We start from the raw sequence: 25,429 nt of genomic DNA, 5'->3' as shown, positions 1-25,429 counted from the left end.
AAGTGCCAACAAAACCTCAGCTCAGGACATGAGGAGAGTAGACTTCAGGCTGCTCAGGGAATTATTAAGTAAGGTCCCCTGGGAAATGTTTTTGCAGGTGCTGGGATCCATCAGCGTTAAGTCACTCTTCAAACATCACCTCCCAAAGGCACAGGAGCAGGCAATTCCCAAATGTCAGAAATCAAGCAGTGGAGGCAGAAGGCTGACTTGGCTGAGCAAGGATCTTCTCTTGGAAATAAGACAAAAAAAGAAGGTGTATGCCCAGTGGAAGCAAGGTCAGGTGACACAGGAGGAATTCAGAGATGCTCCTTGCCACTGTAGGGAGAAAATTTGTGCAGCCAAAGCTCAGCTGGAGTTAAAGTTGGCCAGAAATGCAGGGAACAGTAAAAAGAGTTTTTTCAAATACATTGATGGCAATAGGCAGTACAGAAATATCATCAACCTGTTACAGGATGAGGATGGTCACCTCACAAACAGGGACAGAGACAAGGCAGAGGTGTTTAATGCTTCCTTTGCCTCTGTCTTCAACATGGATGATGGACCAAGGGAGTCTCAGTGCCCTTGAGCTGAAGGACCATGACTGTGAGAATGAGCAACTGCAGTCAACCTGAAATTGTGCAGGATCTGCTGCTCCAACTGGATTCCTACAAATTTATGGGACCTGATGGGATTCATCCAAGAATCCTCAAAGAACTAGCTGATATCCTTGCAAAGCCTCTCTCAATGATTTTTTGAGTGGTCCCAGGTAAAGTTGTGGAGAAGATTACTCTGGAAAGTATTGAAAAACTTCAGAAAGACAAGGCAGTCAGTGGTCACAGCCAGCACAACTTCATGAGAGGAAAGTCCTGCTTATCAGGTTTCCTTATCCTGGTTATCCTGGTTTCTAAGTCCTGCTTATCCTGGTTTCCTTTTATAATACGGTAACCCACCTAGTTGATCAAGGGAAACCAGTTGATGTAATCTTTTAGGTTTCAGTAAAGCTTTCAATAGTGTCACTCACAGTATCCTTCAGGACAAACTGTCCAGCACACAGCTGGGTAAACACACCGTGAAGTGGGTGAGCAATTGGCTCACTGGTTGACCACAGAGGGTAAGAGTGAATGGGGTAACATCAGACTGGTGACCTGTCACTAGTGGGGTTCCACAGGGCTCCATCTTGGGCCCTGTGCTCTTCAACACCTTCATAAATTACTTGGATGCAGGACTGGAAGGGATACTGAGCAAGTTTGGAGCTGACACAAAACTGGAAGGAGCTGTTGACTCCCTTGAAGGCAGGGAGGCCCTGCAGAGAGACCTTGACAAATTAGAGGACTGGGCAACCGCCAACCATATGAAATTCAACAAGAGAAAGTGCCAGATTCTGCACCTGGGATGGGGCAACCCTGGATGTTCATACAGACTGGGGAATGAGCTGCTGGAAAGCAGTGCACGGAAAGGGACATGGGGGTGCTGGATAATGGGAAGTTGAATATAAGTCAGCAGTGCCCTGGCAGCCAGGAGGGCCAACTGTGTCCTGGGGGGCATCAGGCAAAGCATTGCCAGCTGGTTGAGGGAGAGGATTGTCCTGCTCTGCTCTGCACTGGTGCAGCCTCACCTTGAATATTGTGTGCAGTTTTGGGTGCCACAATATAAGAAAGACATTAAGCTCTTAGAGAGCTTCCAAAGGAGAGCAACAAAGATGGTGAAGGGCCTTGAGGGGAAGCCAAGGAGGAGCGGCTGAGGCCACTTGGTCTGTTCAGCCTGGAGAAGAGAAGACTGAGGGGAGACCTCATTGCAGTCTACAACTTCCTCATGAGGGGAAGAGGAGGGCAGGCACTGATCTCTTCTCTGTGATGACCAGTGGCAGGTTGTGAGGGAATGGCCTGAAGTTGTTCTAGGTAGAACAGGGGAGTTTTAAGTCAGATATGAAAAGAGATTCTTCGCCCAGCGAGTGGTTGGGCACTGGAACAGGCTCCCCAGGGAAGTGGTCACAGCACCAAGCCTGAAAAGTTCAAGAAGCAAAGTTTGGACAATACCCTCAGGCACATGGTGTGATTTTTGGGGATGGTCCTGTGCAGGGGCAGGAATTGAACTTAATGATCCTTGTGGATCCCTTTCAACTCAGCATTTTCTGTGATTCTGTTAAATATTCCTACTTAAGTGTTTTGTGAGAATGCTTAGAGACTTTTTTCTTTTATTAGTAACTATTACACTATTAGTCACCAGACACAAAACATCCAATCCTATAGTTTTTCTAATCTGATTAATAAAGTGTCAGGGATATTTTCTCATCTTTTTCTGAATTTACAGTTACAAGTATTTGAAAAACTTGATCAGACACCACAACTCTCTGCTGACATTCTTGAGGAATGGGAGCATTGCAGTAGTTCCCAACAGAAGTTTTTTTAACTGCTTCTAGGAAATTTGCCATTGTAGAAATTGTGTTCATTTGAAATGTTTAATGAATTGCTTCACTGAAGTTGAGGCTATAGAAAATCAAGAGTGTATAATTTGAGGATGTTTTAAATGCTTTTAAGTCGTATAAAGTGTGTGCATTTTACGTATAATACATGTGTGCACATACATATGCAGAGGTAGGTATATGACTCCAGGCTCCATAATATTCTTTTATCCAACAGAAAATTGATTCTGAACAAAATAAAATAGTCATGTGCATTTACCAGTTTACTGTATGCACTTTTGCCGTGGGTGACCACGCTAATTAAAACTCATTTTTACCACAGCCTGAATGATTTTCTGAATAGGGTTATCTCTTGTGCTGTACACTATTATATATAAAAATATACTGTCTAACTGAAATCACTTTTGAATTCAAGTATTTTACAATAATTTAGGCTTCATAATCTTTGTTTACAATGACTTTGTAAAATATGAAGTGTTTCTGAGGAAAGAAATAGAGAAGTATCTGTTTGCAGTATATTACAAAGGTTTATACATCTGAGAATGTCTCAAAGATTATTGATGTTGGAAATTTTTAGGCAGAGGTTCTTATGACTACCAAATACAATTTTTTTTTTTTTCTTTAGCCTGAAACAGAGAAACAGAGATTTCCTGGCCTGGAACCACATTTGACTTTCTCTGTGAATCAATAATCCAGGACTTCTTTCTAGAGTTTCTTCAAGTTTAATGTTTGCATAGACTTATTTCTAGGCCCTTAGAGTAGGTTAGGTACATTAATTGAGGCTAGTGAATAAAAAACTACATACTAATAGTTTTTAATAATAAAAAATCCAAAGCTCTCAGTAGAGGGAAATTATGACTGTAGGACCAATGATTTTGTGTACATGTAGATTAAGAAAGGCAAAAAAATAATTGGAAATCTAGACCTGTGATTCAAGTGCTTCCTAAACTTAAACTAAAATATAATAACACTTCAGTAATAGCTGCTTTAAGTCCTACAGTGTTCTTGCTTCTCTTTTTTTTTTTTCATAATTTTCATTCTGAAAGTCCTAATTCACTGTCCACTGAGGTCAGCCACTGTTGGGAAGGTATCCTGTTTCCTACTTTTGGTAAGCCTTTTTAATCCAGTGGGATAAATGCTTTTAGTTTCCCAGAACATAATACAGTCCATGTCATGCTGAAGCACACACTGCATACCAGGACTGTTTCGAGTAGTTTAGCATATACTGTACTAGTCAGTTGCTGGCTTACAGTTGGAACTTTTGTGCGGTGGACTTCTTTACTGGGTCGTTTTTGTCTGTCATATTAAAATAATCGTACTGAGTCGTCGTTGTACTATCTATAAGAACAAAAATATTTAAATACGTTTTGTAGAAAAAATGGGGAAAAGATCAGTCTTATTGTTGCTTATGTTACTTCAAACTAACATATATAAACATATACTTCTGTATGCATATACAGCCTTTTCTGGTAGAGATTTTCTCTTACAGATTTTTTTTTTCCTGGTTCTATCAAATGAATTGATGAAAACATGAAAGTGCTTCAGGCTCATAACATCCACTCTTTTCTACTTACAGGTTTTTATAATAAATTCTTCAAATATATTTTTTCTTGAACCTGCAAATGAAATTAAAGCTCTGCTGGATGAACACACTGATATGTGTAAACGCATTCTTAATATCTACCGCCACATGGTAGTCCAAGTGACTATGGACAAGAAGACATGGTAAAATGTTAACACTTTTATCCAAGATTATTAGTTCACAAGATAAATGTGAAAATTTACTTGGTAGTAAACACAGTAGAGTGGTATTTGCTATATGAACCAGTTTCTCTAAATCAGTAAATATATGAACATCACAGACAACTTAGAAAAGGGGAGGAGGATGTTAGCTATTTTGTTAAAGCCTGTAGTTAGCTCCTAATTAATATGAGGCATCTTAGCCTCAGTGAAAAAAGGAGTAAGTGGGGATATATAAACTGCTATTAAGGAACTACTGATGATTTTTTCTGGGGCGTTTTGCTCATGGATCAAAGTGTTAAAATATGGAAACATATACGAAGCTTCACAGCCTTATTTAAAAATAAAAAATCCTCAAATAAGCTTGGATAACTGTTATGATCAGATGTGTGTTGTTCTTGACCTGTAATTGTGTAGAGGAGTCTGTGTACCGTGTAACTGTTTTATTCCTTTCCAGTGCTTAAGATGCCTAGCAGGTGCAAGAGACCCTGCTTTCAAAGCAATTTCTATTATTTCCCACTCCTTTAAATAGTTGCCTGTAATGAGGTAGTATATTGCCACCATTCTCCACTGCAAGGAAGCCACTAGCAAGGGAATTTCAAATGTCTGATTTACTCCATTTTCACTTTACTCAGCATTTAATCTGTCAATAGTATTTCCTGAACTCTGGGTGAGTAGAGTTGGCACTACATGTCATATGAAGCTTGTCTCCTCTTCTGTGGAGTCAGTTCAAGGAAATCTAGCAGTGGTAATAGAGACATATTCTACTAGATTATTTTGTTTCTCAGTTTTGCATCAATGTAAAGAAGTGACTCTAGACCATGATGGCGAAGATTGTACCACTCAAAATAATGGATGAAGTATGTGAATGATAATTCAACATAGCCAAATCCTGTAATTCATAGGGGGAAAAAAAGTAAAAGCTCAGATTGAAAATGTAATTAAAACTTTGCCTGTAATTTCAGGCCTTTCAAGGTGATGGCAATTGAATGACTTGGCAGAAGATGTTGGAGTGCAACAGGGATTCCTCACTTTTAAGTGAGAAGAGAAGATTGGAGTAATTTCTTTTGCAAGAACCAAGTTAGGCTGTTTGTCATCATTATATATATTCCTGCTTGGAGTGTGTTTGAGCAAATCAAACTTGGTTATTACCTTTAAAAAGATCCTACTATATACAGAAGTATAACAAAAGTGTAATGCTGTTTTGCAGGGAGCAGATGCTACTTGTGCTGCTTAGGGTTACTGAATCTGTGCTGAAAATACCACCCCAAACTTTCTTGCAGTATCAAGGAAGAAAAAACTCCACTTTAGCTGGAAGACTTGCAGGACCTCTTTTCCAGGCAAGTAAACATAAATTCAGCCTTAATTTAATTAATTCAGCCTTAATTTTCACTATTAGATACAACAACCACTGTTGGCTAGTTTTTCATCTTAAATCTTTGATATGTTACCCAGATAATGTGAATGGCATGGGTTAAAGAGGTAGTTACATTTGTTACTTTCTGTCTTACGTTTTAATGACACCATGACAACAGTTTTTGAGGTACTGTGAAATTAAAACATTGCTGTCATTTAGTTGAGTTGAAATAACTGACAAGGATCACTGGCAATATGTGCAGTTTTAGCCTGTTTCCATTGCAAAATTGGCTCAAGTCAGCACAAAATCTGTGCCATTCATGCCTAACCAATGGCTTTTTTTATTTCTTAGAGAATTCTGTAGTTCCTTACAGAAAGCTGTAGCAAATCCTTTCAACACTTGCAGAGTGTTGTTGTGGTGGGTGCTCTATTACTAGGATCTATAGAGACTCTAGGTTCTTTAGTAGAAAAGGAAAGAATATACAAGATAATGAGTCAAACCATTTGTTCCTGTATCTTAAGTTAGAACACTGTGTTCACATAACACTTGATAATTCATAAAAGTCTGTGTGTACTGGGGAAGAAAAGAATTTCAGGACTATGCAGAAATTTCTGTGGCAGTTAGAAGTTTCCTTTTAAGTGGTAACATTTGAATGTTGTCATGTTATGTTCACAACCCAACTTTTCTCTGTTCTTTTAGACTCTTATAGTGGCTTGGATCAAAGCAAATCTAAATGTGTACATTTCTCGAGAACTTTGGGATGACTTGCTGTCTGTAATGTCATCACTGACGTACTGGGAAGAGCTGGCCACTGAGTGGTCACTGACAATGGAGACACTAACTAAAGTATTAGCTAGAAACTTGTATAGCTTGGACCTCAGTGACCTGCCACTGGATAAATTAAGTGAGCAGAAGCAGAAAAAGCACAAAGGCAAAGGTAAGACAACACTCTATAGATATCATTTGAATTTGAGCTGGGGTAATGAGATGTTGGGCACAAGATAATTTTGGTCTCACCTTTATTTGTATACCTAATTAGGCATTTCTGTCACCTGCAATAACCCTGTTTCTTTGACATAAAGCTGCTTTTTATAACTACCACAGAATCCTCACATTGTGATTCATTTTTGCAGATAGGCACATATGGAATGTAGTTCTTAAAGGTGTGTTGAATTTAAACTAAAATGTTACACTCAACCTTTTATCAAAGCAATTGAATAGTTGAGTCCTGATCATAACTTCTTGAAAATAACAGTACTACTCATCTGGTGAAAATTAAGCCATTGCAAGCACAATTGGAATATTGACCCTGAAATGTTGTTACAAGGGGAAATGTAAGGTGAACATAAATTTGTTTTGTACTAATTGATCAGTAGTCCATGGTGAATACAGGTTTTATTAAAATGACCTTGTGGATTATTTAAGGGAAAGTATACTTTTAATAATCAATATGAGCAGTACCTGTTTTCAAACTGATTCCTAAACTGTGCAGAAAATACTCTGTAAGACATATTATGGGGAGAGGAGGTGGCTGTTTGCTTATTATGGTACAGTTCTGGAATTGGTAAGGGACAGGAAGTCTGTCTTTCTCACTACGGGGCTGGATTGAAAATTGAAAAACCTGACTTTTCTCAGTTCAGAGACTGACTTTTGCATGGGACCATTAGAAATCACTTCTGTCTTTGTTTCCACTTATGTAAAACTTCTGTAAGTATAATATTCTCCTTTAGAAAGTTCATTGTGATCTACTAGTGAGAGGCAGGATTATACTTAGAGTGAGTAAAAAAGATGAAGAAATATGTAATTTTTAGTCTGCATTTTATTTGTCTGTATTCTCATTGATTTGGTTCTCCAGTCAAACCTGAGGGAAGGTATAATATCTTAGGATTTGTCAGTGAGAAGTAATCTGTGTGGATTCCCTCTCATAAAGAGGATGTTCCTGTAGGCTGTATCTGCTAAAAACACTTCACATGCTTCTATGCTTCTCATCTTGAGCAGAGTCATTACTCACACTTCTGTTTTTCTAGTGTGTGGCAAGTGGATGAAAACACATTTCTCTGTAGTTGACCTTGAGAGGCTGTTTCAGACCATGCATTTTTTGTTTTCCTATACTGTACAGCTTTCTTCTTTTACTTGCTAAAGACACAGTTAAAAAATTAGTCTGATGTGTGATAAGAGTATTTGTAGTTATTTTAATATACACTTTAATAAGTATTTTGAATAATCTGTATCACTCATACTGAGCCACAAGACAAAACTTTCTTAGCCTTTGGTAATGGAATTCTATAGAAAGCCTCCATTGCTAAATGTGAGTTACAGAGTTAAGTGTAGCTTTGGAAGGAATAGATATAATACAAATTATGCTAAATTTCTTTCGCCCTGTTATTTTGCTAATAATAATGAACATGTTGGACTAGTGCTCACTGTCCAGGAAGTTGTTCTTTTAGTGATTGTAATTGTGTCATTTTGGTCATTTGCAAATATTCTTTACTTCACTTCTGGTTTTTTACATACTATTGTTTTTGTTAGATCCATATGAGCTTTATTTACTTAATATAAATTTCAAATATGAATTTTTTCCATCTTACTATAGTATTTTTTCTCAATTCCCAAAGAGCTGTTTTTTCTGAACCCATCGTCCCATTTTTTTGCTTTTGCATTTTGTGTAAAAATATTTTATCATAATTATTTTATGTTCCTCAATGTCACAAAATTATTCAGATAAACCTCCACAATATTAATGTTTTGGAATGTGTGATTTTATGTGTCTTATCTAGTAGGAATAGCAAAGGAAATGTTATGTATTTTATCTGACTACAGCCTTTGTAGACTCTCTTTTTGGAAAAGAAAATTACAGTAGTTTGATAGAACCAACACTTCTGAAGAAGTTTGAGTATCCCTCAGCGTTAGTGCTGGCTGAGCTTTTGAAATCATGCTTGCATTGGTAACTTGATTTATTCCATCCAGCTTTAAAACTCTTTGAAAGAATACAACTGCAATTATCTGGTGATATCAGAATAGAAGTGAATAGATTTGCAATTCTGTTTTTGCAGGAGTTGGGCACGAATTCCCGAAGTCTTCTGTCGATAAGTCCTTTTCTAGAGGCTGGAGCCGTGATCAGCCTGGACAAGCACCAATGAGACAACGCAGTGCTACAACCACTGGCTCTCCAGGAACAGAAAAGGCAAGAAGCATAGTACGGCAGAAAACAGTTGGTAAGTATCTCTAAGAGCTGATAGAAGTGACATTTGAGAAAGGGTAAGGAATTAATAACTGACTTCTGTAGCAGTGTGGATAACTTCACAAAGGTATACTATCTGTAATAATTTACACATTAGTTAAATGTGTAAATTATGCAGCTTGATGTGCTTTGAGGATAACTGAATAACTTGTGGTTATTAGAATTAGAGTTACTGCAAATGAAAATAATACATTTGATATGTTAATTCTTAATGAGTTTGATCACATGCCTAAGCTGGACTGGAAAAGAATACCATTGTGTATGTATGAAGGAGAAAAAAGCTGGAATGGTTTGAGCAATGGTGTGGATAGGTGGGTAAGAGAAGGTTTCTTAAGTGTGTTTTCAGAAACTACACAAGATGGGTTGAGTATTTTCAAAGTGTTCAAAGGAAAGCATGAAAAGTAGGTGTATGTCTGCATAGTTCATAAGATATGCCGTTTTTTAGTATGCTCTGCATATTGCAGTAATGAAAAGATTGACATGGATATGTGCAATTCTCCATTTCTGAAATCATCTCTTTCTCAATTCTATTACTTGCAGATACTCTTTACTGTGTTAGAAATGAGTGATGCTGAGCAATGCTTTAGGTGAACTCCTCAAAAGAAGTATCATTTATGTTCATATGGTTTGCTTAGACTAAGTTAACACAAACCGGACTATAAATTTCTTTATGCTGTTGTCTCATCTTGATGATCTCAGTGCTATTCCTTATGTGAAGGAAGATTGAGCTGATTTTAATTTTTTATTTAAAATAAGAACCTTTTAAGGAATATCTCTTTTTTTACCATCTCTATAGTAGTAGTGGCTTCAGTCATTGTGTGTTGTTGCTTCAATGATACTTCTTGGAAGTAGGTGCATTCTGACACAGTTTTAGAAACTTGGGATGCATATTGGCCATTCAATATATAATTGTGCTACCTGTTCAGAAATGAACATTTTCTTTCTTTTTCCAAAAATATTTGCAATTATTTTTTTAAGTCACAGATGTTGTTTAGAGAAAGTTTTTATTTGAATATTCTTCAAAATTCTTCATTTTAAAAATTTATTCTCTCCTAAGGCTCTTGTTGATGTGGGAGAATTAATTGTCCTGTAAGCCGTACAGAAATGAGAAAAAATGAAGTAATTACTCCAAAATTTGCTGTCTTTTTTGCACGTTCAAATGCTACACAGCTTTTCCTGTATCTCATGCTGACAGTACCTAGCTTTCCTCATGGATTACAGATACTTTAAATGTAATTTCTCCTTCTGTGTAGATTGTCTGTGATTAACAGTTATTAGGGTTTTGTTTTAAGTCTTAATTTCTTAACAAGGTAAAGCTCATGTTAAAATTTCTTCTTCACAAAATTTTAATGTTTCAGATATTCTGTCAGAAGGTTATGTTGTTTGGTCAATTTATTAATGATTTTGTTTTTCTGCTATTTGAAGTATGGCTACTTATATGGTGTTAGCCTTAAAATTACTGGAACTTATCCTAATTAAGCTATATATTCACCTGGTTAGCAGCAACCTAATCTGATTTTAGTTTCACTGGTCTTTAGCTTCAATGGTTTTGTTCCTTTTCTCCAGTAGTCTTACATATCTGATATTCATGAGCCAACTTTGTATTACTGCAGCCAGTTAAAATTTCAACTCTATTCATATTGAAGAATACCATCTGTGGACAAGCATCCCAGAACTGCTAGGGTGATTTTAAAAGATGAAAAACCCACAGGGAATTTCCAGAACCAGAATCCCAAACTCTTCTGTTTTTTTAAATATTAATGAAGAAAATGTTGCAAAATGTTACATCTGTCTTAAATGCCTGCAAACTGTTGTTTGTTATTGCCTCTCAGGTCTGCAAAGAGAGCTGTTCAGATGCTTCTTAATCTGTTCCAGTTAATGCAGAGTCACATAATAAAAAAATAGTCACAAAAAGAAAAATCTTTGATAGAGCATTTTGCTGGTCAGATCTTCTTCAGTTTAGCACTAGTTCCACAAATTAAGGCTGTAATTGAGTCAGACCTTAAATATGTTGCATGATATCTGATATGTATTACATTCCCTTTGATTGTGAGTAATATATACTCTTTATATCTGAGTAGGGGGGATGTGCATGTTGAGTATTTTATGGTAAGAAAAAGCTGGGGTTTCTTTTTCATCTGTTTTATGTTGTACACATTTCTGTGTACATCTGTGCACCTCTATTTTTTGAGCCATCATCATGCCAGCACACATTTATTGCTGCACCAAATATGTGTGTGTGCGTGTTACTCAAATAAAAATCACAGCTTTTCTGATATGCAGTGTGTACATTTTTAGCCTGAACTTATGTAAAGTAATTTTTGGAAAAGGGCCTTTAAACATAGTATGCATATGGGTTGAAAAATCTTCTATAAGGCTAGATTTTTCACTTAGGCAACAGGTTCTAATCCTCTGAAATATTGTATCAAAAAGAATTTACCATCTTATTGTTCTGCTTTTGCTTATAGACAACAGTGGAAAGTTATAAATTGTCGAATATATAGTCCACATTCTGATATTGTCTGCCTCTGCTTTAGTACTAATTTGAATGTAATATGGTGGAAAACATCCAGTCAAATGGGTGTTCAAGAGGAACACTGTATGTTAAGATTTATAATCAGCACAGTATCCAATTTCAAAAGCTTGATTTATTTATAATCATTTAGGTTGGAAAAGACCCTTAATATTTACTATGTAGTTTTTTTCTCTTGTATGCATTCATTTTAAGATTCACAGAGATGAACCTACCCAGGTTATCTACATGTTAGTAGCAATTCTTTAACCTGTTTTAGAAGTGTGATGTGCTCGGCTTTCACTACACTCCATTCAAGTACATTTGATTCCCATGCAGATTAGGTGCACTGAGATTCTAAGTCTTCATTCCATGGTTTTTTTGAAAATATATATAGAGAGGGAGAGAAAAGTTCAGATATTGCACTGACAATATTTATGTAAGATGCACTGAAGTTTATCAGCAATAATTTTAACACAAGCTAACAGATTTGCAACAGTTTGAAAAGGAAACTGCTTGAAACAATGACTGTTTCTTTTTGAAGAACTTCCAGTGTACTTTGAAGTTGAATGCAGTATCAGTTCTTGCTCTGACAGAGGAAAACAAGTGTCATAAAGGTTTATTTTAAATCTATTAGTAAAGCTACAGATATAACCTTGATTGCGATACCACAATTCTTATGTAAGTTTTCTGTTCTGTAGGAATGGTGGCAGGATGTGAAATATGAGAAGGTGATTTAACATCAGTTTAGTAAGATTTATCCAGTATCAATTAAAAGCCAGGCCCTATGGATGAGAACCAACTTACTGCTTTTTGTTGTCAAACCATTTCGCTTCAGTCATTTCACTTTTAATGTAGAACTATAACAAGTTTTATTGGAAATTTCTCCACACAGAACTGATAATTTTCTCCCTATGCTTTTGAATCTCTTTTGGAGAACATGAATTCAAGAGTATGGGTGTATGTAAAATACAGAGAGACATTTTGAGGAGAAAATCAAAGGAAACTAGAAAAATGCAGATGTAGTGTAAGTTACTTTTTCTGTTAAAAAAAATCAAGTTCTGAGTGCTTGTGAAGCAACTTTGATTTTTCAACCCCTGATGCAGTGGGAAAAAGTGTTAATTAGCTTCTTGATTTGGAATGCAAAATCGCTGTAATTGTCATAATAAAGGCATTGTTGCTGCTTTACATAAAAGTTGAAAATTCAGAATGTCTTATGTGTCCACTGATTTTTTTCTTTCTTACAGCTCTGCCAATATCTGCCGTGCTGAAATGTTTTAATTTTTGAATTTTCTTCCTTTTTATCTTTGTTTTCTCTGTTGCTGCTTTTTCTGTGACACAAGCCTTTCATTATAGTCACTCTTCTTTTTTCCTTCCCCACTTCTTTCTTTTCCTTTTTAAAGCCATGAGAAGCCGATCCATTGGTGAATGTGCTCTGCCATCGGCCTATATACGCAGTGCTAAAAGTGCTCCTGTTCTGATCCATACTTCCAAACCCTTCTTGCCTGATATTGTTCTCACTCCCCTTTCTGATGAGCTTTCAGGTAGTGCCACCTCTGCTAATTTCTGCACCCCCTTTATCACTTTTTTAAACCTTCTGCTTTCAAATTCTGCTAAATCATTAAATTTTTTCAAAGTAAAAATACTCTGGGGATGGTGGGAGAGGGGAAGAGATTAAGAATTAATATTTTGAGTTATGTAAGATGCCATGCTATTTTACAATTCATTCTGGAACTGTTAGAAGTTAGTGCTGTGCCAATGTTTACGATCATAAAAGTGAAAATTAGAAAAATATCTTCGCTTTTTCAATTTATTGTTAAGCAGCAATATAGCGTCTGTCTACCAGAGAGTACAGCTAGTCTAAAATTTTTATTTGTGATGAGTGAGGGAGGGAAAGGAAGAACCTAATTTTACTTTGATTTGCCATTTACATCTTTCTCTGTAAATTTTTGAATTCAGTGTCATAGATGTTGTGTGAACACTTTAGCTCCCAAGAAAAAAGAATGAAGTGTATGGTATATGAAGTATCATATAATATGCCTTAGAGTATGACTGTTTTTCATTAACATATAAAAACATTTTAAAAAATCTGTAGTTCGGAATTCTCGAGTGCTGTGTTTTGATGTTATTTTCCTAATGATCCATTTTTTAGAACTGTGGTTTTCCTCAACATTCTGTTTGGTCCAGCAAGGTAGTTGACTACAAGTCTGACAGTAGCTTATCTTGGATAATTTTCTCTGAACGGATAGGTTCAGGAATTAGAATCAGCACAGATTTAAAAAATGCATGTTTAGAGATAATGTTGTTTTTCCAGCTATTGCATAGATATAAATTAGTAGCGTGTTAAGGCTGACATTCATGTTATGCCTATGTCCCACCAAAACGAAAGCACAGTGGGAGGACTATATATGTATAGACAAAACTGTGTACAAATAGAAGCACTTAATGGCAATAGTGGTGTTATGGGCATTTTTTTTCTTTTCTGTCTCTCCTGTCTGCCTTTGTTACCCAAAAAGTTCCAAGAACTGTATCTTCATAATTGTATTTTGTCATTTGTCACAAAATTCTTGTAGTGAAGTAGAAATTTGGTGCCTTAGTGTTCAGTCTGAAAACATAAATGGAGAATCAGGAAAGTTCAAGGTACCCACTCTACAGAGACCGGGTTTTCCCAATGTACAATTACAAAGTAAGTTTAATAAACTACCAATTATATGTAGTAAATTAATAAATGTATGAGTGCAAAGAGTATCTTCTCTGAGCTATAAATGATTAGAACTTAGAAGATAGAGATTTTCATAGGAACGATACATGAACAACCTGTTAGAAAATACATCTTACCTGGCCGTGGCATTGTTGGAAATTGTCAATTCTTAAGGAAGCACCTGCAGAAGGGAGTTACTCATTATTTTGTCACATAATCAGATACTTAATTATTCTGTCTTAAAGAAGGCAAAAGTGCTGTTGTAGACAGTTTCATCATCTATGTTTCGGAAAAGTCCTGGCTTGCATCTTACTTCTAATGTGTCCCAAACCTTATGACTCTCTTGATGTTATCCTTTCTGTTGATACTCATCCAATACAAAACTGCATGACCAATGTAATTCTTAAAAGTAAAGTGATGTTACAGACCTTTGCACTTCAAACACAGAAAAGGTCCTATGCCCTTCCTGGTTTTTGTGGCTTCTCAAACAGATGCATGTTGCAGCAACTTCATGATGTACTCAAGAATCTTGAACATTGCCAGAAAACTAAAAAGCTCTAGTGAAGAAAAGCAAGCCATTAGAGTGTTGAAGGGGAAGTAGCAGAGTGAAGGATACACTGTCCACTGGATCAGAGTGCACTTTGCTCTTTTAATTTTCTGCATTTTTAATTGTGCTCTCTATCTTTTCTTTTTTTTTTTTTCACATGAAGCTTTATCATTTTCCTTGCAGTAAATGTTATTTTCTGAGGGCCTTCTGTTTCCAGAGGTACAGTATGTAATTTAGGAAGTAATCAAATTGCTTCTACCATAAGTGTGTTCTAGGTGATGAATGATACGGCTCTGACAGCCCTTTGTCTTATTTCATGATTCTATAAATATCCCTTTTATCCAAAATGTCTTTACAATCCAACACAACTTGAAGGAGAGAACATTTCAACTTACTCCAAAATAATAGAATTCCTAATATTAGGTTTCTGGAAGTAACTCCTTTTTAGCTGTGAAACTCCTCAACGTGGACTCACTGAACACTGGTAAATCTGGACAGGTAGTCCAACAAAAAGCATTTATGCCCAAACCTTTACTTTTTGTACAGTATATTAATTTTCAAGATTTTGTATGGCAGAACACCTCACTTAACTATACTTTGTTATTTATTGAGACATAATATTTCTTCTTGAAGATCAGTCAGTAGATTGACAAAATATTTTGCAAAAGCTCAATATTGACTTCCAGTCATCTAGCATCATACAGAATGCTTTTCCTAAGACTGTATTTCCTTCGTGTAGTTTCTAAGTTATGCTGTATTTCCATGTGCAGAATATTTGCAACTTTTCAAATAATATCCAGAAAGTGGAAGTGATTTATACCTTAAGGTATTTAGTTATTAAAGTGATTTGTATAGTGTATTTGTTGCAAATCTGCAATGTTTCTAAAGAGAATTTTTCCTTTAGCCTGTTAGAATCATAACAAATCCAGTCTTACACTTTGATAAGGTAAAATAACCATTTGTTCTGGAACTGTTGAGGATTTTCATTAACATGAAAGGGAGATGCGTATTATGCCTTTACAACCTTGCTCCCAAAGCAGTAAGTAATCATTAAGATGAAATATAAAGAAATCATAATTGTAATGTTAGTATACCTGTAGTTATTCTTTATTCCTAGAAACTCACAGAATGTGTTCTTATAAAAAAAAAAAAAATGAAAGCTGAGAACCAAAACATGTTATTTTTTCTCTACTTCCTGAACTAACTTTTCATGATGAAATATAAACCTCTCCCAGCATAATATGGGAATATTCTATTAGTACTCATGCTATCTTGTCAGAATACGTCTCTCCATGAGTTTGTATTTTAGCTTATTCATCTCCCACCTGATGCTGAAAAGCTACCTTCTTTTTCTGCCTTCTAGCAGAAAAAAAGGAGAGGTAAGGTTGATTTAAGCAAAGTTATGACTGGATGAGATTGGCCAGGTCTACCAATTTCAACTCTTCCTCATTGTAACATATAAGGAGCCAGGGCAGTATTTCCATTAAGTGCACACAGGGTGTCAGGTACACAGCCTTCTGGCACACAATTGCAATGTACAAACTCCTAAAGAGCTTATGGTGTCCCAATTTGACTGCATAGTTGCATGTAATAGTGAGCCCTGATTGTGAAGGAGCAGTTTGTTTGGGTTTTTAAATATTGTCTGTGTTTTCAGTGCTGGTATTGCAATAACATTGTTCATTTCCTTTGTTTCTTCCTCAGTTCTACAAAAAAGAAATCTCTATTGGCACAGCCACATGTTTGAAAACCTGTACTTCTATGTGCTAGTCCTGCATATACAAGCACCTAAAATTAATTCTGGATCAACACTGAAATAAATCTAGCTGAATTTATTTCAGTGTGTGGAGTTGCTTTGTGTGCATTGTGACTTCTCTGTCCAGTTATTTTTAACATTGTAGAAAGTCATGATTACTTCACGCAAGCAAGCATGTGATTCCTAGGCTGTTGCTCTAGATAAGGTTCAGTTTATAATAGGAATGAAATATGCATACTGAGGGCTCAAGATGAGATTTGTATATCACAGTTGCAGATATTAATCTCATATATATAATGCCATACATATTTTTGACTGAAGCTTGTAGTCCTTTCTTTACAGCTGTAAGAAGCAGCTTGAGACTATGTGAGCACAACCTGTGTTAATCTCTGCCTAAGTCAACAGAGAGTTTGAAATAACAGTTCCAGCTAGAGGGAGACACCATTTGTTTTAGAGGGCGTTCATTCATGTAGTTAGTAATAAGTTGAACAAGAACAATGATGAGAAATGTGTTGCTTATCAAAGCTGAAGAGAAAAAGGACAATAGATTGTGTTGTATTTGATGATTTTTCAGTTCATGTTTATTTTCTGAGATACGTTGGATGTCTCTTCCCTTTTTTCCAACATAGATCTCTCAGTTTCCTGTCTAATAGCTTCTTTACAATTCGGTAAACTTTGTATGAGGACAGACTTTAATTTTCAAATTTTAACTTCTCTGAAAAACTGAGCATGGAAATACTTTTTTTCCTCTTCTTGGAACACATATGTTTAGTTAAGTACAGATATATCTCATTCCTCTGGTTTATATGCTTTGCTCAGAAGCAAAATATGAGGACATTCAGCTCCAGCTCGAATGTTCTCAGAAAAGTGTGAGCACTTCAAAACAGGTTTTTAAGATTATAAATATTCAATATTACTGAAATATATAAAGCCACAAAGTAATAATTTGAAACATTTTTGTAATATTTATAGATAATATTTAGTAATAATAGAAATATTTTAAAATATAATTATAAAAATTACTTTATTTTGGCTGTAACACATCAAAGTTAGGGGAGAGAGAAGGGATTAAATTTTGTTCTGATACTAAGTAAATTCACCACTGCAGTCCTGAAGTTAAACCCTCTAGATAGAACAATAAGGTAAGTCTGTTTATTGTGGCAAATAACTCTTGCTGGTGTTCATTTAAGCTCTTTACTGTTGTTCCTGACTTTGAAAGTGTATCTACAACTTTTTAAGTAGCAGGTAGTAACATTAATCTTCAGAATAAAGAATTCTATCAGAAGGAAACCAACAGAAAACAGAAACAAAAACCAGCTGTTTTTACCTTGCTGTTCAAGTACTTATCTCATAAAAAGACTGCAAGGAATAGCATGAAATCTTATAGTTAGCTGAATTGTCTGTAGGAGATATTTAGCCTTGCCTGCTCTGGTGATTTGATAGTATATAGTGTTTCTGTAACACATCAGGAACTCTGAAGAGGTGTCTGAAGTTTCTTTATGTTTGATGCAAAGTGAGCTGAAGATACTTCTGCACAATTCCTAGGTGATCCATGTTTGAATTGTGGCTTTCATTACAGTTAACTATGATTTGTACCCATACTAACATATTAGGAGTCTCAACAGAGTCAAGGAATCACTAATTTAAGCGGTCATAACATATTCTGGTCTTTTCATAAACAAAAGTGGGTTTACTCTAATGTTAACTGTTGTGAGGCTGCAGGATGTTTTTCTGTATCAAAGTCCTTAATTCTTTAATTCTCATGTATGTTAAATTTGCTGAGTCAAACTGGAAGAAGAGGGGAAGGTAAACCTTCATTAAGTATTTAGTTTCACATTTTGAAGGTGAGAGAGAAAATGTCCTTCTAAGGAAAAGGGGTATATCTTTAAATTGTCTGTTATCTCTAGTCATCTCCTCTGTATAGTCAGCTCTTTTTTGTCATTTAAAATATTTAGTCTTAGGTATACACTAAATTCCATATCCCATAATATTTATAGTTATAGTATTCTTTCTAAAATTTCAGTAGTTTATACATATTCCTACAAGTAATTAAAAGTAATAGTTTACCACTTCAGTAGACAATCCTAAGTTTCAAAAAAACTTGCTTGTTCTCTTTGGAGTTGCCCATTTTTCTGAAGATGTAAATTCCACAAATGGAGTACTACTGTTAAGCTAATTTGTAACCATTTCCTCAGCAAGCTGGAATAAGATTGGTTGAATTATTGAACTTATTGGCACAGCTCTAGCTTTAACTGTATTTCCAAACGTTCCATGATGTCACTGTTTGTTTTCATGCATGTTAACATTTAAAACTGTGTTCTGATGGTCTAACTCATTTATATTACATTCTGTACTGGATATTATGTGCGTGTGTTTTTAACACTCTAGTATTGGAAAAAATATTTTTATTGTATCTAAGAAAACAAGGCTTTGGACTTTACTGGCTTTTAAAGTCATGTAATGATGATGTAGTGGGAAATATATATTGTCTCTGTATGTAAATTTTTGTGCATGTTACATATACTTTTTTCTACAGACATTGACGATGCTCAAATTCTTCCACGTCCACCTCGAGTCAGACATTTTTCACAGAGTGAGGATGCTCCAAGTGAAGTTTTTGGTGCGTTAAATGAGGAACAACCACTGCCACGAAGCAGCAGCACCTCTGACATCCTGGAACCATTCGCAGTTGAACGAGCGAAAGGTGCAGTTCCTGTCATTGACAGTTCATCCCATCATGCTCCAAGCTTACAGAGTTCCACTGAGACCTCTTCAATGCATAGATCCACTGAAAGCCATATCACTGATACAAATAGCAGAGAGTCCTCCTTGGAAGTTGGGGATAGTATTTATGACCATCTTTGTCATTTAATAGGGCCGGTAGAATTTGCAAACTCTGCCTTTGAACAAAGCCAATATGTTGACCTTGAAGGTGAAGATGATCTCCTTTCCTCTCTGAGAGAATATCTTAAAGAAAAAGAAGAACTTTGCGGTAACTTTGAGATAGATAAATGTAAGGCTTCTGCTCATGACGTTGATACATCAGTAAATAGGGATGATAGATTACCACTGGATGGATTAGAAAATAGAGATCAGACTGGGCAATGCACAAATAGCATCACTGTTACAGAAAGAGACGATAACACGGAGCTGCACCTAGAACAAAACCCAAGTGGCTTTATAAGTAATATTGCACCTACTCAAGTAGACTTCTTTACGGGAAATCAAGCGCTCAATAAAGCCAGACAGTTAGATATTAATAAACACTGTGAAAGCATATTTGATCATGGGTCAAGTAGTCCTAGCAGCAAAGAAGGGAAGAGATGCTTGTATAGGCAAGCAGCCACTGAAGCTGATGTAGATTTAGTTGTGGAAGCAGCAGTAGGTGAAAAGCATAAAAGTGCCCAGTTTAGTGAAAAGCTGACCAACTCACGTATTATCCATGCAAAGAAAATTCTTTCTAAAGCACAAGTTGACCCTCAAATGCCTTACATCACAGGCACAAGCAAACTGGCACCAACTAAAAGAAGTATATCTGAAACTGTAACTCATAGGGCCAAAATCATGAAAATAACAACTAAAAAAAGAAATAGTGTTCATGTTACTTTTAGGCCATCTACAGAATCGGTTCAATTTTACAATCCTCTTGAGAGCAAAGAGGCTGCTTGGAAAGCAAGACTTCGTAAACTCGGTGGCTTCAGTAGTAGCAGTAGTAGTAGCAGCAACAGCAGTACCAGTACAAGCACCAGCTCATCAAGTGCCACAGAGCTGATTAGACCTGGAATATATAGACATCTAGATGCAATCAATGCTGCATCATCTGGCAGCAAGCAAATTAAGGAATCTACAGAAACTCAAGCAGCTGTGTTGCAGAAAGAAGGTACTGCAGTTAGTCAGTTCCATAATCGTAGTGCCTTTAGGGCACCAGGTCAGGAGTCGGCACAACAGCAGGGCTCCCTGGGTGGTGTTTATAAAACTGTTGTACATGCTCTTTCGAAGCCGAAGGCAAATGTTTCCCCACAGAGGCAGAACAGAATGCCAGCAGAGGCTCCACTGAGGGATCTGTACAGTCATGTAATGGGCTATTTTGGAAGGAAAGCTGCAGGTGAGCACTAACAGTGTGCAGAGCGCAAAAGGAGAAAGGCAACACCAGTTTGGCTTAATGCAACTGAAGCAAGCTCTGATAAGCAATCAAAAGGCTTTGGGATGATCACTGCTTTCCCTGTTTGGTTATGCATGCGCCTACAGCCAGCTGATTTTTCTCCCAGCATAAGTTACATTTACATACTTTAAGTTACTAATTTTTCTTTTCAAGATATTTAGTTGAACCTCTTTGCTGCTGAAGACCATCAGGTTAGGGAAGAGGAAGAGACAGTAAATGACCTTAAAAAGGATTAAGCCTTGAGACTTCTGAATTTTCATCTACCATGCAGAACCTTAAAATTCAGCCTACTGTCTGATTGGCATATACATATTTTATCAGAATGTACTATTCTACACTGAGTGTAGTTTGCATATCAGAAGGACCTGGCTCTCGACCAGCTGGGTTGAAATGATTGTATTTCTGGTTCATTTAGTGTGTTTTCTTCTTCCTCCCCATCCTCTTCCTCCTTTTCCTCCTCCAAAACAAAACAAAAAAAGCCCCTCAAATTTACATTTGGAGGTCAGTTTAGATAATTTCTAAAAAATAGTGTGAGACAGCAGTCTGCTATTAGTGGAATGATTTCATTACAACCATTCCCTGAGTCTGATCATAAGGTTTTGTTCGAGTCTTTTTCAAAACATGACATAGGCCTTCCTACATTCATTCATCAAAATGGCTGCAGGTACATCTTGGCAACATCTTGCATTGCTTTCTTTTTCTCTTAGAATCATGGATGTTCATGAAGGTCTCGTGATAGTCTCTCCTGTTAACTGTGAGACCTCTGTGGATTGATCAAAAACGAAGGCTATCGCTCTAATATCCATTGTCTTAGTTCACACCACCTTAAATGAACAATAAATTAACTTTCAGCAGTAATGCAGGTTTTCTTTTTTTCCCATTGTTATGCTGGCATGATTTAACAGAGGATTCTGCAATGCCTCCTGCATTGAGATGTTAATGCCACCTGAGGGCAGTCTCTGTAAGCACAGCACCCGAGCGCGTTACTGTCATGGGTCTCACTAAAAGGATTTGCTGCTCTGCCGAATCTGTACTTCTGAAAAGGAGATATCTAGGAAACACCAATTTTAGAAGTACCTATTATTTGAAATTTGTAACATTTAACAGAGCCTCCTTGTTAGAATAAACTACACCGTAGTCTAAAGAGAGATGACATTGAGAGAAAAATTATTATAAAAAGAACGTGAACTGGAATAACTTGAAGACTTTAAAGGTGAATATCATGAAGTCAGGTGTAACAGCCACAGTTAAATATGAACAGTATAGTTATATCAAAAATTTAACACTGATAAATGAGTGAACTTAATTAATTGTTCATAACCATTGATCATTCAGTGTTAGAATTTTCATTCCACCTACTAGCATGTAATTTGATTATGTAACGTTTTCTTTGTACAATTTATACTAACTATATACAGTGCCACATTGACATTTGTCATTAGTATATATTACAACCTAGTTTACTTTTTCCACTACGTTGCTTTTCATTAGGAATGCAATGAAGAAGAAGCCTGTAGGAATCATATACATTTTTTAGGATTTGTTACTTGTGATATGGAGGAAGAACATACGCTTTATCCTTAAAGCAAGCATTAACAACTTTGAGTAGTGCTTACCTATAAGCTTCCTGCTCTTGAAGGTGGAAGTGGAAATCAACTAACCCCTGCTTAGTGGGAAGAAGAAGCCGTACTAATTCTGAAAGTAGAGTCTGCTTTAAAGAGGGACATTCTTAAAATGCATGTCTGGCCATTTTGATTTTTTTAATTTCTGTTAATTAGCAGGTTTTTTCATTAGTTACATTTTGTGTTGAAAATGCCTTGATGCAGTCTTTGCTATAAATGGTTGTTCATTTGCTTTTAGCTAATAGAGAGGACATGAGTCAAAAGCTGCACCCTATTGATAGTGATATTGGCAGTAGCAATACAAATGTTCCTGACCTCATGGATGAATTTATAGCTGAGAGACTCCGCAGTGGTAGTGCACTGGTAAGCCTTTAAATTCGCTACTTTTCAATACTTAAGTCTGCATATATATGTGAACTTGCCAATGCCATTATAAATCAGTTCACTAAAATGTATTTCTTTAGCTGTTATGAATCAGAATTAAGAATATTGCTTAATTATTCCTTGTCTTTGAGATAGATTCCTGCCATTTTTTACCATTTATGTTTTCATGTCTGTTAAATCTTCACTGTGAAACCAATGCAGAAGTTACTGCCAGGTGAATACTCTCATTGAATTAAGCAACCTTAATTGCACCTGTAAAGATCTCTGTACATGGATATTTTCAGAGTAATAGTTTCTATGTAAATTTGCAGTCCTCAGAGTGGTATGGAGTTAAGTATCAGGCTGTAGTACAGTACTGTTCTCTACAGGTATAGTCAATGCAACTGACTAAAAAAACTGGTCCAGTATATGTGTTTTCCTTTTTTTTTTTTTTTTAATTTCACTTCCAAGTGTTGAATAATTTCTTGTAAGTAGTGTGCTGGCAGTCAACCCACCTTTTCATATGCTTTCTTCCTGCGCTTTTCCAGAAGTGTCATGTTGTTTGGAATGGCATTCATAATGGGAAATTTTAATCAATTTTAAGTCAAGAATTTCTGGTTACTGTTGAATGCTTACAGATTGAGACAACTGAGCTGAAGAGATAAGTGCTTATTAACTAACAACAAAAGAAAAATTAAAACAAAAGTTGCAAATGATGAACAGAATGGGTAACAATTTAAATACAGTGTTTCAAAATCGTTTAGTTCTTTTTTTCTGCTTAGATGTTTTGAAGCAGGTCATTTTAAGACAGTCTGCTATAGAAAGTTGTCATTAAGGAGTTGCTGATAAGGGGCAGAAGAAGATTTCTGCAAGTGATTAAAATTGTTTATTTATCATCATCTTGTATAAATGGCAAGAGAGGATCTATAGAATTTATCTATATGTATGCTTTTTTCTCTTTTGTATTGAACTCATGTTTATGAAACTTGATTATTGGTGCAGAGTATTCTTGTTAATAAGTCTTGAATCACAACACAGAATGCTTACTTGAAGTCTATAAAAAAGGTTTACTTAGTCTGCAAATTAATAAAACAGAAATCATCACAGCTGGCCCAAAGAAAGGAGAAAAGGAGGGAATACTATTTGTTTTGAGAATTGATACTTTCCTAAGCAGAAAAGAGACAAGTTTGAGTACTAAGATAAGTTTGAGTACTACTCTCACACGACCACTCATTTTTGTAATTGGCACACAACAATAGATATGCATTCTTAGAACAGTACCCAAATTATTAAGATTAGTTGCTGTATCTACTGAATGCTAAAACCTTATCACAAAAAGCTTGTCAGTCTGAGTTAATCTCTAATCAGTAGTAGGATAGTAAGAGAACGCAGAAGTGACTGGGCCTAGTGTAAAAGGAAGGCATCTTTAGTCTCACAATGCGTAAAGATTTCAAACGGTTTCATGAAGTGGCTTCTCTACTTACATCTCTCCCCTCTCAAGTGAACAGTCCTATCTGTGGAGAAATATACCTTAAAGAAATACTTCAGATAGACCACCACCTTATGAGCAAATCTGCATGCCTAATTTCTGTTATATGTGATCTTTGGTGTCCAAACTAGTATCAAAGTTGAAGTTTAATCATAGGAAGATAAATGCATGAATTAGTAAATTCATTTGCTTGTTGTATAAATTAAATTTTTGCTTTTAACATGGTAGCCTATAGGCTAGAAAAGGCTTGACATTTATTTCTGCTTATGTCTGAAACCAAGGTTAACAAGTTTTCTTTAGTAATTTAGATGCAGCATACTTTTTTACTATTTTGCTCTCTCAAGTCTTGCCTATAGCATATGTGGCTCATGCTAGTCTGAATCTTAGCCTTTTACAATATATGTCCAAAAATTCATTGTGCAAATAAAATTGGTAATTTATGAAATTCCCTGACTGCGTGAGCTCTTCAGTTGCTGCTGCCTGTCTGGGGTTTTGGAAAGTTTTGGCTATGTGTTTAGTACGATGACAATTTCTGGTTTAGGTACCTAAGAACTATTTGTTACATTCTGACTTTGGCAAATGTGGGATTACTTTTTCCAGTTTATGTAAATAAGCCATCCAAGATTGTAAAATAGTTTATGTCTCTTCAATGTGTAGAATGTGACAAGAAGAGGAAGCAGTCCTGGCAGCCTGGAAGTTCCTAAAGACCTTCCTGATATATTGAACAAGCAGAACCAAATGCGTCCCGTAGACGACCCAGGCGTACCTTCCGAATGGACATCACCTGCCAGTGCGGGCAGCAGTGACCTCATCAGTTCAGACAGCCACTCTGACTCCTTCAGCGCCTTCCAGTATGATGGCCGCAAATTTGAAAGCAAGTATATTTTTCCAAAAGTAATAGCATTTTTTTATTAATTGTTACAATTTTTTTTTCTTTTCTCCTGGTAAGGTTGCGTGCCAGCAATTTTCTGTAGAGAGAGAGAATATTTTGATTTCCTGTTGAAATCATTAGCAAGTTAATGGAGCAAGAAGAGGTCTTACAAGAGCCTATTGTGGTTTTAGTATATTAAGAAAGAGAGCAGTGGAATACTACTTTTCAAAATAATAGTAATGTGCAAAAAGCAGAACAACACAGAACAGAAGTTAGAAAACAATATGATCTTTTCCCTGGAGGGTATCCATCTATTTTGCACAAAATATCAAAATTAAAGGTTACTTACTTACTTACTTCGGAAGTGTTTTTAATTCTTTTGAAAACACTTAGGTAAAACTTAAAGAAGTGCTTTTGATATTTTTACAGGGGCCCTTGTGTAGCTATAGAGTAATCAAGATACTAAGTGTATTATCATGGTAAATTTAGTAAGCTTTGTTAAAATTAGTGTGCTTTGTGTAATAACATAATGCTTTTTGTTCATTCCCACCCTTGTTGAACAGAAGGGGTCGTTGTGATTGCTAGGAATTATGGCTTTATGTATTACGTAAGATAAAAATAACGTTTATATGATAGAATTTATGGAAGAAATTACAATTTTTATATATGT

At 36.0% G+C, this 25,429-nt stretch overlaps 1 protein-coding gene across 10 annotated transcripts in view; it reads left to right on the top strand.

The window, feature by feature from the left end:
- RALGAPA1 (Ral GTPase activating protein catalytic alpha subunit 1) overlaps positions 1-25,429 on the top strand; it is a 135,102-nt gene that overhangs the window by 30,876 nt on the left and 78,797 nt on the right. For 5 of the 10 annotated variants that reach the window (XR_003572914.1, XR_003572913.1, XM_027899062.1 and 2 more), the window contains exons 13-20: positions 3,978-4,126; positions 5,352-5,481; positions 6,198-6,435; positions 8,552-8,713; positions 12,655-12,795; positions 18,789-20,357; positions 22,275-22,399; positions 24,546-24,762. Coding sequence is in view for 8 of the 10 variants with exons in the window: in XM_027899062.1 (XP_027754863.1) it covers positions 3,978-4,126; positions 5,352-5,481; positions 6,198-6,435; positions 8,552-8,713; positions 12,655-12,795; positions 18,789-20,357; positions 22,275-22,399; positions 24,546-24,762 (2,731 nt within the window). In the remaining 2 variants the exon portion in view is untranslated. The remainder of the gene's footprint in view (positions 1-3,977; positions 4,127-5,351; positions 5,482-6,197; positions 6,436-8,551; positions 8,714-12,654; positions 12,796-18,788; positions 20,358-22,274; positions 22,400-24,545; positions 24,763-25,429) is intronic. The other 5 variants (XM_027899065.1, XM_027899066.1, XM_027899067.1 and 2 more) reach the window with 4 other exon arrangements.

This window comes from Empidonax traillii, unplaced genomic scaffold (genome assembly GCF_003031625.1).
Source record: "Empidonax traillii isolate 1590-97213 ecotype Southwest subspecies unplaced genomic scaffold, ASM303162v1 scaffold636:size371350, whole genome shotgun sequence".
In the NCBI taxonomy this organism is placed as follows: domain Eukaryota; kingdom Metazoa; phylum Chordata; class Aves; order Passeriformes; family Tyrannidae; genus Empidonax; species Empidonax traillii.
This window is presented reverse-complemented; position numbering and strand designations above follow the sequence as displayed.